This window comes from Saccostrea echinata, unplaced genomic scaffold (genome assembly GCF_033153115.1).
Source record: "Saccostrea echinata isolate AGI-Se365-2 ecotype Australia unplaced genomic scaffold, CSIRO_AGI_Sech_v1 ptg000054l, whole genome shotgun sequence".
Classification (NCBI taxonomy): domain Eukaryota; kingdom Metazoa; phylum Mollusca; class Bivalvia; order Ostreida; family Ostreidae; genus Saccostrea; species Saccostrea echinata.
In genome coordinates, this window is record NW_026889803.1 from 35,687,523 (window position 1) to 35,702,288 (window position 14,766).

The window sequence follows — 14,766 nt, forward strand, 5'->3', positions numbered from 1 at the left end:
TCATTTATATTCGTGGGGGTCAATGTTCGTGGTTAAGCAAAATTTTGTTGGTTCGTGGGGATGTAATTTCATGGGTAACTCGTATACAAAGTAGATTCAATGAATAAATATGTTGACAAAATAATTGTTCGTGGGGATGTAAATTCGTTGATAAGGGTGTCAGACGCACGAAATCCATGAACAATGGTCCCCCACGAACATTGATGATTCCACAGTATATATAGACTTTCAGCAATTAAAAATTAATATGTACATGTGATATTTCAGATTAATTTTTAGTCAATGATATTGATGAACTACATACTTATTGAAGCCAACTTCTTTATATACATTTGGCAAAACATCATGTTATGTTGTTTTTGTAAATTTTAGTCAATGAAATTGATGAACTTCAAGTATTAATTTCAAAGCACATGTGATTTGATATAAAATAATTTGTTGATTTATATATTGTCAAGAAGTCAAATATTGAAATTAAATATCAAGTTTTTTATAGTTTTCTAATTAATCATAATATTGAGATACAATATGCATTGCATTGTGTTATTTGTAACAAAATACGTATTGTATTGCAAGACCTGTGTATTGTTCCACCTCTAAAAAGTGTTAAAAAGGTCCAGTCCAAAGACTTTTTCTACCTACGTAGCTATTAATAGCTACCTAGTTATTTAAACCTATCCAAAGTAGTTATTTTTACCTACTTTTTGCATTACTTGCATTTGTGGCCAAACGGCTGAACAGCACAACATGTAGCTGCAATAATGTAGCCCTCTCCGACTTTTTTTTAATCTGATATTTTCAGGAGAGGGCTACAATTCCACTGCATCTCCGTAACGGTGCAAATAGGCCTATATTTTTTTAGATGCGGGCGACTGCAGGCAAAATAAATTGTTTTTGCATTCAACTTACTTCCAATGAGACAGAATTTTTATTCACTATCAACATCATAGCCCTTTATACATGAAAACCAAGTAAAATAAATCTGCGTGTTTACCAGTTGTTCTCCTCAGCAGCCATGACAGTTCTAGCATGATGTACTGAGACTTGCGCTTGAAATTTAGAATCACTTGATAAAGTAAATGTTGGTGTTGATAAATGTTTGTGTTGTATGATATCACTAAACATCGATAAATAAAAGCATTCCATGGGATATTTTTTTCATAAACAATCCGCTCCCCTAGATCCCGAATTTTTCATTGGTTGTCAAATAAAATCGATCAAGGTCAGTAAACATGGTGGATAAATTCAAGTTGTGATGTTCACATACACGAAAAATAACCGATGTACGGATTGTTCTGTATATTTTTGGACTAATTCATGTCTTTCATAACTACATGTACATTTTATGAGTTAAGGTAAGATATGTTAATAAAACACCCACTTACTGATAATTTGAGCCAAAATCTGTGCGGTAGTGAATCACTCCCACACTTGCACCATTACGGAGATCCTAAGTAGTTGTAGCCCTCTCCCCCCCCCCCCCCCCCCCACCCTCAAAAAATCCCAGAAGTCTGACAAGACTGTAGCTCTACTGGTTGTACTTATAAAGGAAGATAAAAGTAGCACTTGGACTTAAAACTTTTCAACAGCAATAAATAGAATAATGATCCTTGGTTTAGTCTTTTTTATGGCAGGATTTCTTGCATCAGAAGAAAACTGTAGGTGGAGTAGCCTTTTAAAATAATTTTACAGAAATTTCGATTTAAGTAACCATGGTAACATCATTCAACAAAATCAAAAAACAATAATGACAATTATGTATCTAAGTGTAGTCTACTTGTATGCCAAGTTAAACTGAAATCAGACAAAAAGTATAGGAGGAGTAGCATTTTGAAAGTATTTCAAGAAATTTCTATTTCTAGTAACCATGGCAACATCGTTCATCGAAATCAAAAACTTATACAGAGAATTATGTATCTTAATGTAGTCTACTTGTGTGCCAAGTTATATTGAAATGAGATCAAAACTGTAGGAGGAGTAGCGTTTTGAAAATATTTCCAAGAAATCTCTATTTTTAGTAACCACGGCAATACCATTCATTGAAATCAAAAACCGATAAACAGAATTATGTATCTTTGTTCATAGTCTACTTGTGTGCCGTTATACTGAAATCGGACTAAAACTGTAGGAGGAGTAGCGTTTTGAATGTATTTCACAGAAATTTCTATTTTTAGTAACCATGGCAACACCATTCATTGAAATCAAAAACCGTTATATAGAATAATGTATCTTATTATAGTCTACTTGTGTGCCAAATTATATTGAAATTAGATCAAAACTGTAGGAGGAGTAGCGTTTTGAAAGTTTTTCACAGAAATTTCTATTTTTTGGTAACCATGGCAACACTGTTCATTGAAATCAAAAACTGATATACAGAATTACGTATCTTATTATTGTCTACTTGTGTGCCAAGTTATACTGAAATCAGACCAAAACTGTATGAGTAGCATTTTGAAAAATTGTTTACAGACGGACGGACAGACAGCTGGACAGTTGTACCATCAAAAAGCTATTGCAGCTTACACTAATAACATTGACCCGCCTCTTCAAATGTCAAACAGCACGAGACACAGTCTAGACTGTGACGTCACATAATGTCGGACTTTATGGAGACAGCCGAGCGTCTGGTTGAACGAGACTAAAGATCTTGTGCAATAATAAATGAAATTAGATGTAATTATTTTTTGTTTCTTTTAAGCTCTCTGCAAAGAAAGAAAAGTAAACGTATCTCTCGGTAATGAATAATCATCCTTGGTCTTTTGTATGTTTTGTAAGAATTTCACATGGAACCCTGGTAGCGAAGGAATTCTGGGAATGTTGCACCAGAAAATTTGCCTGACGTATGTACAGATTTCATTCCAAATTTTCTCTGTTCTTACACGTTAGGCTATTAAGCTCGCTGCGCCCGCTATTACTTCATAAATTAACAATTTTGCATAGCAATTAATGTAAAATTGTTAATTTACGAAGTAATCATTTTATGGCCAAAATTTTGTTGTATTCATCATCAGTGTGACTGTATCAAAAAATTTGGTACTCACCATGTTGCACCGTTTGGCCACAAAATGCAAGTAATGCAAAAAGTAGGTAAAAATAGCTACTTTGGGTAGGCTAAAATACCTAGGTAGCTATTAATAGCTACGTAGGTAGAAATAGTCTTTGGACTGGACCTGTTCAAAGCAGCAATGCTCAAACTATGAGTGCTTATTAGTTTATGGTGAAATATTAGTGAATTTTTCATGTACGTCATTTAAAAGGCATACTTCTGACAAACTGCAAATAAATAGCTTAATCAAGTATTTTGAATCGCTAATTGAAGCTATATAGCTAATTCAAGCTATATAACCAGGTCCGGCACAATCTCTTGATTAAGCTATATAGCTTGATTTAGCTATATAGCTTTATTAAGCTATTCAGAATAGCTTGATTTAGCTATTTTATCCCACTTTTTTCTCAAATGTGTTATTTTCTAAGAATGCTCAAAAAATCGGGCCTTGGTGCAGTGATAATATTCATGCAACATTGAACTCTTATGAAAATAATGCATGTAAAAATCACTCATCAAATTGCATCTCCTTAATAGACTTTGTACTCAAAGTTCTAAAAGTTTTGGGGCTATATAAACCAATTGATACAGTTACTTCTTCAGTGAAATTATAAAGGAGGCCAATTATGGTCAACAAGATGATTGGTAATGATTCAGTACAATGAGAAGCAATCATACTTGTCCATGCCTCCACGCACACAAGGTAGTGTACAGTTACCCAAACAATGGAAATTCATCTTTTGCTTAAAAGTATTCATATGCTGCAATGTTAGAACTATCTTTGATTTGGGTTGTTGATTTGATAACCCATATTACATATATGAATAGTCAAATACTTGCGACTTTTTGTCTATTTTGTACAAATAATATTTTTGTGAAAACTTGCATATAAATAGCTTTCTTCTTCCCTTGATGGAGTAAACTCAATTTGAGTGTTAAAACTCCAGTAAAGCTTTATCAAGCTATTTTGAATAGCTTAATAAAGCTATATAGCTATTTCAAGCTATATAGCTTAATCAAGAGATTGTGCTGGACCTGATAACTAAATCCAGAGATTGTGTGTTGGAACTTATAACATATGTAATGATTTATGTCTTTGTACGTTAGTTTATGCATGCGTATATAGGTCCCTTGAATAAACGACTGTCAGTATGCCTTTCGTTCAATTTAACCCAGAGTTAAATTTTCAGCGTTCCAGATCAGCAAACTAGACCTCCTAGGTCAACAATATTTGCATGGCGTCACCCCATTTTTTGATAAAATGTTTGCATTGCAAAACAGTTCTCTGCGTTTATGACATGGGTGTTATTGTAAACTTTGATACCTAAATGATTAAAATGAAAGGGTACTACATAGGAAAAAATGGATATTGTATCAAATTAATCAAAATAAGAATTACTTCAACCTGCTATTGAAACCGGATGTCAGAAGCCTTTTGAGCATGCGCAATACTTTTTTAACCTCCAAACACTGAAGATTTCCTTCCAGGTTAGGATTGGATGCTGGTGTCTTATATCAACAAGCACTGTAAAAATGCGGTACATTTAAAAATGTTATTGTCAACATAAAACAAAGATGAAATACAGATGAAAAGACAAAGCATGCCGCGAAGAAAACAAGTTCAACCAAAGAGATTACAATGTAAGTTGTGTTTATTCTAGTTTTACTTGCATGCTAAGTGTGTCGTCTGTCACAGCGCTTTAAAAAGCTATTGACAACGAAAACGTATTACGGGTATCTGTTTACGATATCAGATGTCATTTCAACTGAGATAATAAGAAGCATTCTGGAGAGTCTTTCAAATTATTCTACATCAAATTTTATTTCCTTAGTTTTAGAACTATGTCGCCATTTGTGTATCTTTCACTTGAAGCCCATCTGCTGTTTGTTCAGAAAGCATCAATCACATATTTCAATGTAAATTGTCAATCAGCTGTCAGGCAGGCTTTGTCGGAGCCAGCACAATCAATCTGAATGTCCATCAATCAACCCCACTTTTGTTGTTAATTTATTTGTTCAACAAAGCAAACAAAGGCGCCTGCTTATTTTCTGACATGCAGCAAGATATATTACCCAATTCTTACATTAGATAAAAAATGATAAGGCAACATTTGGGACTAATAGGGCTACATTATAATTTTCCTATCAGGATGATGTTTAGGTGACTGGAATGAAACAGAAAGCTGTTCCTTGTCTCCTTGGAGATTTGGCAAGCCTCTACTTGGTGAATTGTGTAATGGGAGATGCTAATTGCAATGTGATTGATGTATAGTGCAATCAGTCAGAGCAAAACATGAAATGTCATTTATTTTTCATACATGTCAGTTTGAAAAAAAAAGGAAGCTCAAAAGAACAAATGTGTTTTTCTAAAGGACTATACAGTTACAATCATACATCTTTTAAATTGGAGTAGCCAATCAAAGTTGTAATTTTTTCAACATAAAATGACAGATTCATATATAAACACGTAGCATTTGTGAATTGAAATGTTATTTTGTCATGAAAGGAATTGTAAGCTTTAGTTAATGAATGGCTTCAGGGTTGAGATTTTAGTTCGTTTTTGAAAGAGAAAAAAATTCCCACTGGGACTTTCAATGGCTAATGGAAAGCATTGTCTACTGAGACTGACTTGACATACAGAAATTGACAGGATTTCTGTTAAGAAGATCCGAGACATGGCTCTTTTTCACAGTTGTCTGTGGCAGGTAGACAAGGGAAAAGATTGCAGATGCTGTGTTTTTTGTGTGCCCTCATCAAGTCTTCATATCAATCTGTCAATCGGATTGCAGCAAATAAATGACAAATGTCATGTACATCCTTCTCAGGTCATTTTCTCTTGGATTAAGCAGCTTCCTGTGGAGTGCCTTCACATCAAATTGTCTTTTTTTTCTAGGAAAAATAAAAGGACAGCAAACTCATTATGCCTAGAAAAAAGTCCTTGAAGCAATGAATGTTCTATCTAAAATAAAAGTTTCTTCACTAAAAATTTACAGGGAACAATTCAGAAAAAATATTACTATAAAAAAAAATATAATTAAGTGCTCTGATGTACTTAGTTTTGTAATTATTTGACAGGTAAGTTAAATCTGTGATGTTACATTGAATACTGAGACTGCTCTAAAACTTGTTTCAATCTAATTACAGCATACCACATTAACTCTGTCAAGATAGCAACTGTACACAAATTAAGACATGTTTTTTGGTCTTGAATGATAAGCTTTGACAGGGGTGTATGAAGCAGTCCATATGTTAAGTATGGCCCATGTTTGTGATATTATTTGACATAAGTTACATCAGGCATTTCCTAATAATCTTTAAATTACTGTTATCTTCAGAATGGGGAGAATATCAAAATTGTTTGAAATATCCCTCGCATTTTCTGTCTATCAACATTCTAAGTACATATATGCATATATCAACAAGTACATATATGCATGTTGATGACCCCCCTTTTTTTATTACCATGCTTAACTAGTTGAAATATCTATTTAAGCACATAATTTAAGTTAGTGACCTATTTTAATTCTATACTTAAATGGTCAAAATATCTATTTAGAAAAAAAAATAAAACAACTCAGTTACACTTCCCTGATTTATTACAAAATTGATTAAAAGTGAAATCTTCCAGCTAAAAGTGATATATGACAAATTTTTACAAGATATTGTATGGTGCGGATTTGAATCCCATTGCGCAATACAAAATAGAAAGAGGCTGTCATGATACCACCCCTGACAATTAGGAACAATTAGATGCTTGCATTGCATCAATTGATAAGTTGGATCTGAGGATGTCAGTCAGAGGGAACAAACACTGGGCTTGGTTACAGTTGGAGATAAATGTGTCAATTAGTGTGATAAAGCACACAACAGGGATTATAAATCATTTGTCTGTAGATTTCTCTGTGTCAAGATGAAATTTTAGAAATTGCTATTATATCATCTATGATATACTTCAAGGTCTAATGAGAAAAAAGGAGTGAAAAATGTATGGTGCATTTCGATGTTGTGACTGAAGGCAGGTTCCTGGGTGTCTCTCAAGACTATCTTACGTGTATACCTTCATGTGCATCAAGTAGAGAGTTAAAATATCTTACAAGTTCTTTTCAGAACAAGTTATATTTTGGAATCAGTAATTCAGCTTTATGTCATAACACGCAGACTTGTACATGTTGCCTATTTATGATTTAATAGTGACCAAGCAGAGAAAAATTGACAATTAATATTTTAAAACAATGTATTTGAAGAACTTCTATAGCATGTTCAAAGAGATGCTATTTGGATGTCCTTTTTCAGCATTTTGATGTATTAAGTTAATAGTAAATTCAATTAGCTTTTTCTAGAACTAGCATTAGCATTTTTCATTTAAGAGTTCTTGCAGCTTAAACATTTATCTTGATTCATACATTATTAATTAGCATATTTATCATCACTTGAAAAACAGTCAAACTTTGTTCTCTAAACTTGACACACCTCCTCCTCCTCCTCCATCCCCCCCCCCCCCCCGAAAAAAACTTTAAGATAACTCAGAATTCAGATTATCATATATGTTAAAATACAGAAAAAGTGATTGTGACTTTCAAATCACTTTGACACATCATTGGTTTCTAGTAGGAGTGAAACGGTTCACCGCGGTATTTTTTCTCGGTTTGATACACGGTGCAAAATCTCTAATTTTCGGTTCGGTTCATTTTTCGGTCGGGATCGTTATTCAGTCTGGTTTGGCATAAGATAAAACACGTTACTCAGTATAAATAAGTATAGAAAACGTAAATTTTTGATGACTGATAGCTTGTAAAATAATTTTTGACAGTCAAATAATTTTAATCAATTTCTTCTAGTCAATTTGCAAATAAAATTCGTAAAACATGTGACTAGATTTAGAAAAAGAAAGCATAAAACAATGTTGAATTTGTTTCCTTCTATCAAAATGTATCGTATCGAAAATAACCGAACCGAGACAAAATTATACAATACGTATCGAACCCTGAAGGAGGTGTATCGTTTCACCCCTAGTTTCTAGATGTAGATGTTTGAGATACTGAAGTTCAACTCTGTATATAGATATTTATCAAATCCATGGAGTACCTAATATATTCTTTAGCTTGCAATTGAGTTTAACAGAAGAGCTTTCGGTGAAAGAAAATATTTAATATGATCGATGCTTTCTTTATTTCTACTTTGCTTTATATACATTCCTTATATAAAAGTTTTGATGAGAATGTAAGAGACTGGGTAGCAGAACACAATATTATTGGTTTACAGGGAAGCAAGAGATGGGTTATTTTTTATGTAGAACCATTTTCTTCTCATGAACAGAATTTGATATCTTGCCTTCTACCAAATATACATTAGAGCAGCCGAACTTTATTCAAATTGAGGGGGAAAATATCATTGATGGCAATATCTGGTGAATAAATTGTCACCATTCCCACAATAAACCTAGGCTTTTATGATGGAGATGAAGACTGTTTTTTAAGATTTCTATCCATCATCTGTCTAACTTTTGGAAAACGATGGATGTTTGTTGGCACTGAAGTCCAAGAGATTTATGACACAGGGTCTGTCTGCTTTTCTCAGTTGTCGCCACACTGACCATAGATTTCACCATTATGCATGATTTTAGCAATGCACAATCTCTCTTGCAGAACTCTTGGTGTCTTTCATAATGGATTATTGACTACTGATTTGGGTACAAGTGGTTAAGGAGTGGATAAAATTGCATTCAGGTGTCTGTATGAACAATGCTCCTCACATTTGGAGAGTGTCCTTTTGAACTGCTATTATAGTGACCAATAAACAAATGGATGAACTCAATTTTTGTTCTTTTCCTTTTATGAGTGTGACACATAATTTTGAGTGTTACTTCATATGAAATGAACAGAAAAAAAATATAATTGTGATATACCTGGGATATTTGTTGTGTGAATATTTTTTTTAATTTTCAGATTAATTAATGTTTTAATTTAAAAAATGGTAAATTGTACTCTTTGTTATGAGGTAAAAGCTGTTTTGTTTTTCTAAAAAGACATGTCCTTGATGGAATATTTCAGTAAAGTTCACTAATTAAATCAGGCATGTTGTGTGATTAAGAATGACATTGATGATCATGGGCTAATTACTGTAGTCTGGCTGTTTGACAGGCATTAAATGGGACATCAATAGTGATGCACATCACTCTCTTTCTTTGCCCTTTCACTCCTACAGGGAGGGGGTGTCATTCATTGTCTATTTGTGCTTTCTTACCTGTTCCCTGTGACCTCTCTATCCAATGTCCCACTAGCAGTTTTTTGGGTCTCCTCTTCACATTAGATTATATCTCATTAATTGGCCCTTATGGTTGAACTGTCATAAGGTCAAGGTCACTTGATGATTTCTCAATAGTTCTCATTTTTAGGATAAATACATAGTCCAAGTTATTTTTATGCCCTGCCATGAATATGGGCGGGACATAGAGTCATGTCCATCTTCTGACCTTCCATTCTTCTGACTTTTTCAAGATAAATTAACTAAAATTCATACACTAATATGTATTGGTGAGAACTATTCAGCTGTGGCACAGTTTTCTGCCTTGATCTTTTCTGTGACCTTGACCTTGCTATCTTTTTCTTATTTTGTGTTGAGCTTTACAGTTTCAAAGTAACTACATGTATTCAAGATTTTTTTTTATCAAATTAAAACTCATACTGATACTCTAATACATATTGATGGGAGCTGTTAAACTGTCTCATAATTTTCTGACTTTGACATTCCCAATGACCTTGCCCCACTATTCCTCATTTTGCATTTAACTTAGTTTCAAAGAATTTTTTTTTTGATATTTTCATCAAAATTCATACAAATATACAAATTGATAAGAGTTATTCAACTGTGTCAAAATTTTATTACCTTGACTTGCCAATGGCATTGACCTCGCTATAAGTTATTCTGCATTTAGCCCGGTTTGAAAGAAACTGTTCATAATGTTTTCATCAAAACTCATACACTGATACTTATTGGTGGGAGCTATATAACCTTGTCATAAATTTTAACCTTGACCTTCCTTATGACCTTGACCCCACTATTCCCAATCGCATTTATCTTTGTTTCAAAGAAACTGTTCAAGATGTTTTTATCAAACTTAATACAAAGATACAAATTGATAAGAGTTCTTCAACTTTTTTTTATGTTGACCTTCCATTTTACCTTGACATCACTATTGATTGTTTTGTATTTAGCACAGATTAGAAGATAGTGTTCGTAATATTTTCATAGAATTTTAAACACTTAATACAAATTTGTGAGAGCTTTTCACTGTGTTATTTTTCTGATCTTGACATTTCCTATGACCTAAACTTTAACTTCTCATTTTAACATATCTTAATCAAACTTTACACAAAGCTGTATATTGGTAAGATCAATTTTACTCCTTCAAATTTTTCTGATTTTGACCTTTTGACTTTAAACCAACCCCCAACCCCCCCACCACCATTACCTTGAACTTAACTGTTCAAGATTTTTTAATCTTATCTTCACATCTTGTATACTATGATACATATTGGTAAAAGCAATATAACATTGTCATTATTTTCATACTTTGACATTTCCAATGGCATTGACCTCACTATTTATTCTTCAATTTACAGTTCCTAAGATTCCAAAAAAGTGTTCAAGATATTTTCATCAAACTTTTTTTATACTGATACAAATTGGTGAGAGTAATTTAAGTGTTATATTTTTTTAACCTTGACCTTCCTTCATCTTATTTAATTTCATATAGGGATTATAATTTTCGATTTAGTGTTGTTCTTAAACATATTAAAAGTGTTACAAGTGGATCCACTTTCTGTAATACCCTTGGAAGATTTAATTAGGCAACTTATACAGACCCTTTCATCATAACACCTTAGACATTGTACCCCAGAAAGTACACAACATCAAGGCATAGTTTGTGGCAGCCAAAAAGTTTTGAGGATTAACTTAACTTTACAGAATCCATAGCTCAGAGGTGCCCAGTTGCCACTGACTCATTATAATCATGTTTTAAGGTGGCTGTGTATCATTTTAATGTCCCATTACTGTTGTGTTTTTGATGTTGCCTGAATGATAAAGGTGACAATGAATCCCTACAGATGTATCAATATTCATAAATAATGCAGCGGATTATCTTTGAAATGACATAATGTAAAGAATGGTTATTGATAACATTGCAGGAGAATTTATTGGTAGTACAATGTCAGAAGTCATCTTTGTCTTTCATTGATTCTATTAAATAAGGTTTTATTATACAGTGATAGCCGGGACTGATAATAATTCTGCTTTCTCAAATGTATTGATGCCTGTAATGTTCTTGGAAAGAAATACATAATTCATGATTTTAAAGGTTATCCTTTTGTACTGAAAGGGTAGGGTTGTGACCTATATTTTTAACCAGAGGGTTTTCTGAGCTGTGTTCAAGATCGTAGCCCTATGTAGCTGCTACAATCTTTATTGATATGCTAGCCTATCCATAACAGCTGTAACGGGAACCAGTTTGTCTATGGCCGCAAAGTGTACTCAATCTGCCCCAAAGTATGCAAAATTATCTTTAAACTCTACTAAGTAATACTAAGGAACAGACTAAGCCCACTAACTATGTAAAAGTGCAGTAACTGGTCCTGTTTTATTCAACCCAGGTTCTGAGATTCCTAGATTATGATCAACACCTTGAAATAAGAAGAAAGTTTAAATTTTAACAATTAATTTATTATGGTGAAATTCTGAATATTTTGTAGTTGACAACAAATAACAAATAAGTTTTCCAAAATAATCTCAAAATGTAAAAAAAAAATGAGGTAGAAAAATGAATTAATAACTGAATAAATAATAAAAAAGTCAATATAATTTGATAACAAAAATATAATGGGAGAAAATGAGTGTGATGCCCTAAGAAAAATCTACCAAAAATAGATGGGAGTGGGCTTCCATACACCTTAAGAGATTTTATGATTCCATACAACACCCTAAAAATTATAGTGAGACTCTATGCAAGTAGACTGAAAACTTCCTAAAGCCCTATTTATTACACAAGGGACAAGGCAATTTATTTATTATAAATAACACTATAAAGGCCTAGGGATATCTAATTCATCCTTGAACCAATGTGACTCTAGCTAAGGACTTAGTTACATTTTACAGAATTTAGATCGTGTCCTAAACAAAAAAAAACAAAAATGAGACTGCACGAGCAGTCCGGGATTAAACCCTAAGAGAGAAGAAGAGAAAGCTTGAACCTTTAGGTTCTTTAGCCTAGAGTGACTTGAAATTGCCGCTGTCACCGTTTATATATAAACTCTGACCAATAAAAATCATTCTAACTAAGTAGCTTTGAAATAGTAATGTGAATATCTAAAATGACTTCTGATATGTTCAAAGTACTATCTGTCAACCAACGAAAAGTCAGGATACAAAATAAGTTCGGAATGACAGCCAATATGGAGGTAAATTTAACTTGAGCACATGTGAAAACAAATAAAATTACAAATACGGGACTTTGAACATCAGGGATAACTATCGGAAAATGTATAAAGGTAATTTAAGGCACTAAATATGCTAATAAAGACAAATTAAATGTTCAATAAAAACCAAAACCGTCACACAGCATATAATTCATACAGTGCATTCAATACAGTCCCTGAAACGTTCTACTTTCCCATTTTTCCGTTCGCTCACCGTTCGTTCACCGTTCGTTCACCGTGCGTTCACCGTTCGTTCACCGTGCGTTCACCGTTCGCTCTCCGTTCACAGTTTTGCGTTCAGCGTTCACCGTGCGCTCGCGTTCACCGTTCACAAAGCGTTCAGCGTTCGCTCTTCGTTCATTCACTTTGCGTTCACCCTGCGTTCAGCGTTCACTTATCGTTCAGTCTTTATTGTCATTCGGAACTCCGAAGTGAAAGGACTTATCTTTTTCTTAAGTAAGGATTTACAGGTTTTGAATTTAATAATTAACATATCGTGTTTATAGAATCATTATTTCATGGGAAAAAAATTATCTACAATATTTATTTTTATTATCTTAACTTAGCTGTTAGGTTATTTATTAAATTTATCTGGAAAATAAATGTTGTTATAAGTACATGTATGTACCTATGTAGAACAATACTGAAAAATTAATTTTAAATATGGGCAATAATCAGATGCTTCAAGTACTACAACATTTTGTTGTTATGTTAAAGACGACAAATCGTTAATGGATAGATAATAATCGAAGTCAATTAATCTACCAACTGCAGCAAAAATACGAAAATATTTATTTCTAACAATTTTTTTTCCGAATAATACAGAAATACATGTGAGAACTAGTTCTGAGAATTATAAACAGTACTGCAGATATCCAGTTAATTAAATATCTTTAGAGCGAATTAAATTGTTAGTGTGGTTTAAAAAAATATTTGTTTAAAATGTAATACATTAAAGATTGTTTTTTACTTTACATATATAAAGTCTTTAATTAAAGAAAGAGAAATGCCTTTATAACATGGTTACCATTAATATAACCAAGATGATTCTCCATTAATGATATTTTTCACCATAACTTTTGTAACTTTTTATTGAATGTTTGCCATTCAATATGATTAAGAGCCCCCCCCCCCCCCCCATCGGTTACTTAATTAGTGTATTTCCAGTATAATTTAATTGACATTTAAAAAGAAGTTAATGTGTTTTGTATCACAAAAATTTCAGTCTCAAAACAAACATGCATCTAAACAAAGTCATTAAACAATAGTAGTTCAAAATATACATGTGCCGGCTGTGATGGCAGGGAGCATGTTTCAAATTCAAGTGGCTTAGTCATTCCAAGTGTTTATTCCCAATGTATTTTATTTATTTATTTTTTTTTTAATAGAAATGTTGGAATCAGATCTAGAAATGATAAGAAAAAATGTTAAAGCTAACACTTCGGTGTGGCGAGACTTTCACACCTGCACAGTGTCGAATGATTTTGATTGACAGGTCAAGCACGTGGACTTCGTGTGAACTTGAAGCAGGAAAATAAAAACCGATTATGACTGTAAAACAAATGGATTTGTTGATTAAAAAAATGGTTACTTTCACTGCCTGATATATTAAGGAAAAAAATTAAGAATTTTTGTTTGATATAGGTACAAACATTTGAGGAAAGGGGGGCTAATCTCTCTCTCTCTCTCTCTCTCTCTCTCTCTCAGTTGTCTGTTTAATAAAAACTTTGACAGCATATTACTTAAATATAAAGTTGTGAAAATTTAATATTTAGCAAATAATATGAATGCCTTTTTGTATCATCTTGTCCTAGTATAATTACGGCCGGGAAATGTCTACAGATACATGTAGAAGTCTGCTCAATAAATCATCATAAAAAATAAAACATAAATATTATATTATTAAAATACGAGTGTATTTATGCAATATACCTTTGTAAAATATTTTATTTATTTCTCATTATTTTACACAGAATCGCCTCGGCACGGAAATACATGTATGGTTGTTACAACCGTTGTAATTCATTCGATCTATAAGTCCGTAGTTTTCTCTTCTAATATCCGCATTATTTGTAATGGTTTTATATATCAAATAAGAATAAACATATTTATTTTACAACTAGATTAATTTTATCTTTTATACTACAGCGTTCGGTAACAATTACATGTACAATGTTTTATAGCGAAAAAATCGTGTTATTAAAAAGTTGTATTTAAACATCGTACATATGTGCAGAAAATATTGTA

General features: G+C 32.7%; 1 protein-coding gene across 1 annotated transcript in view; it reads left to right on the forward strand.

Annotated features, from left to right (window-relative positions):
• The first annotated feature begins 4,508 nt into the window (after positions 1-4,508).
• The window catches only part of LOC133171596 (protein teashirt-like), a 44,763-nt gene continuing 34,505 nt past the window's right edge, over positions 4,509-14,766 (forward strand). The window contains exon 1 of the mRNA XM_061306380.1: positions 4,509-4,687. Within this exon, the coding sequence (XP_061162364.1) occupies positions 4,633-4,687 (55 nt within the window). The 5' untranslated portion in view covers positions 4,509-4,632. The remainder of the gene's footprint in view (positions 4,688-14,766) is intronic.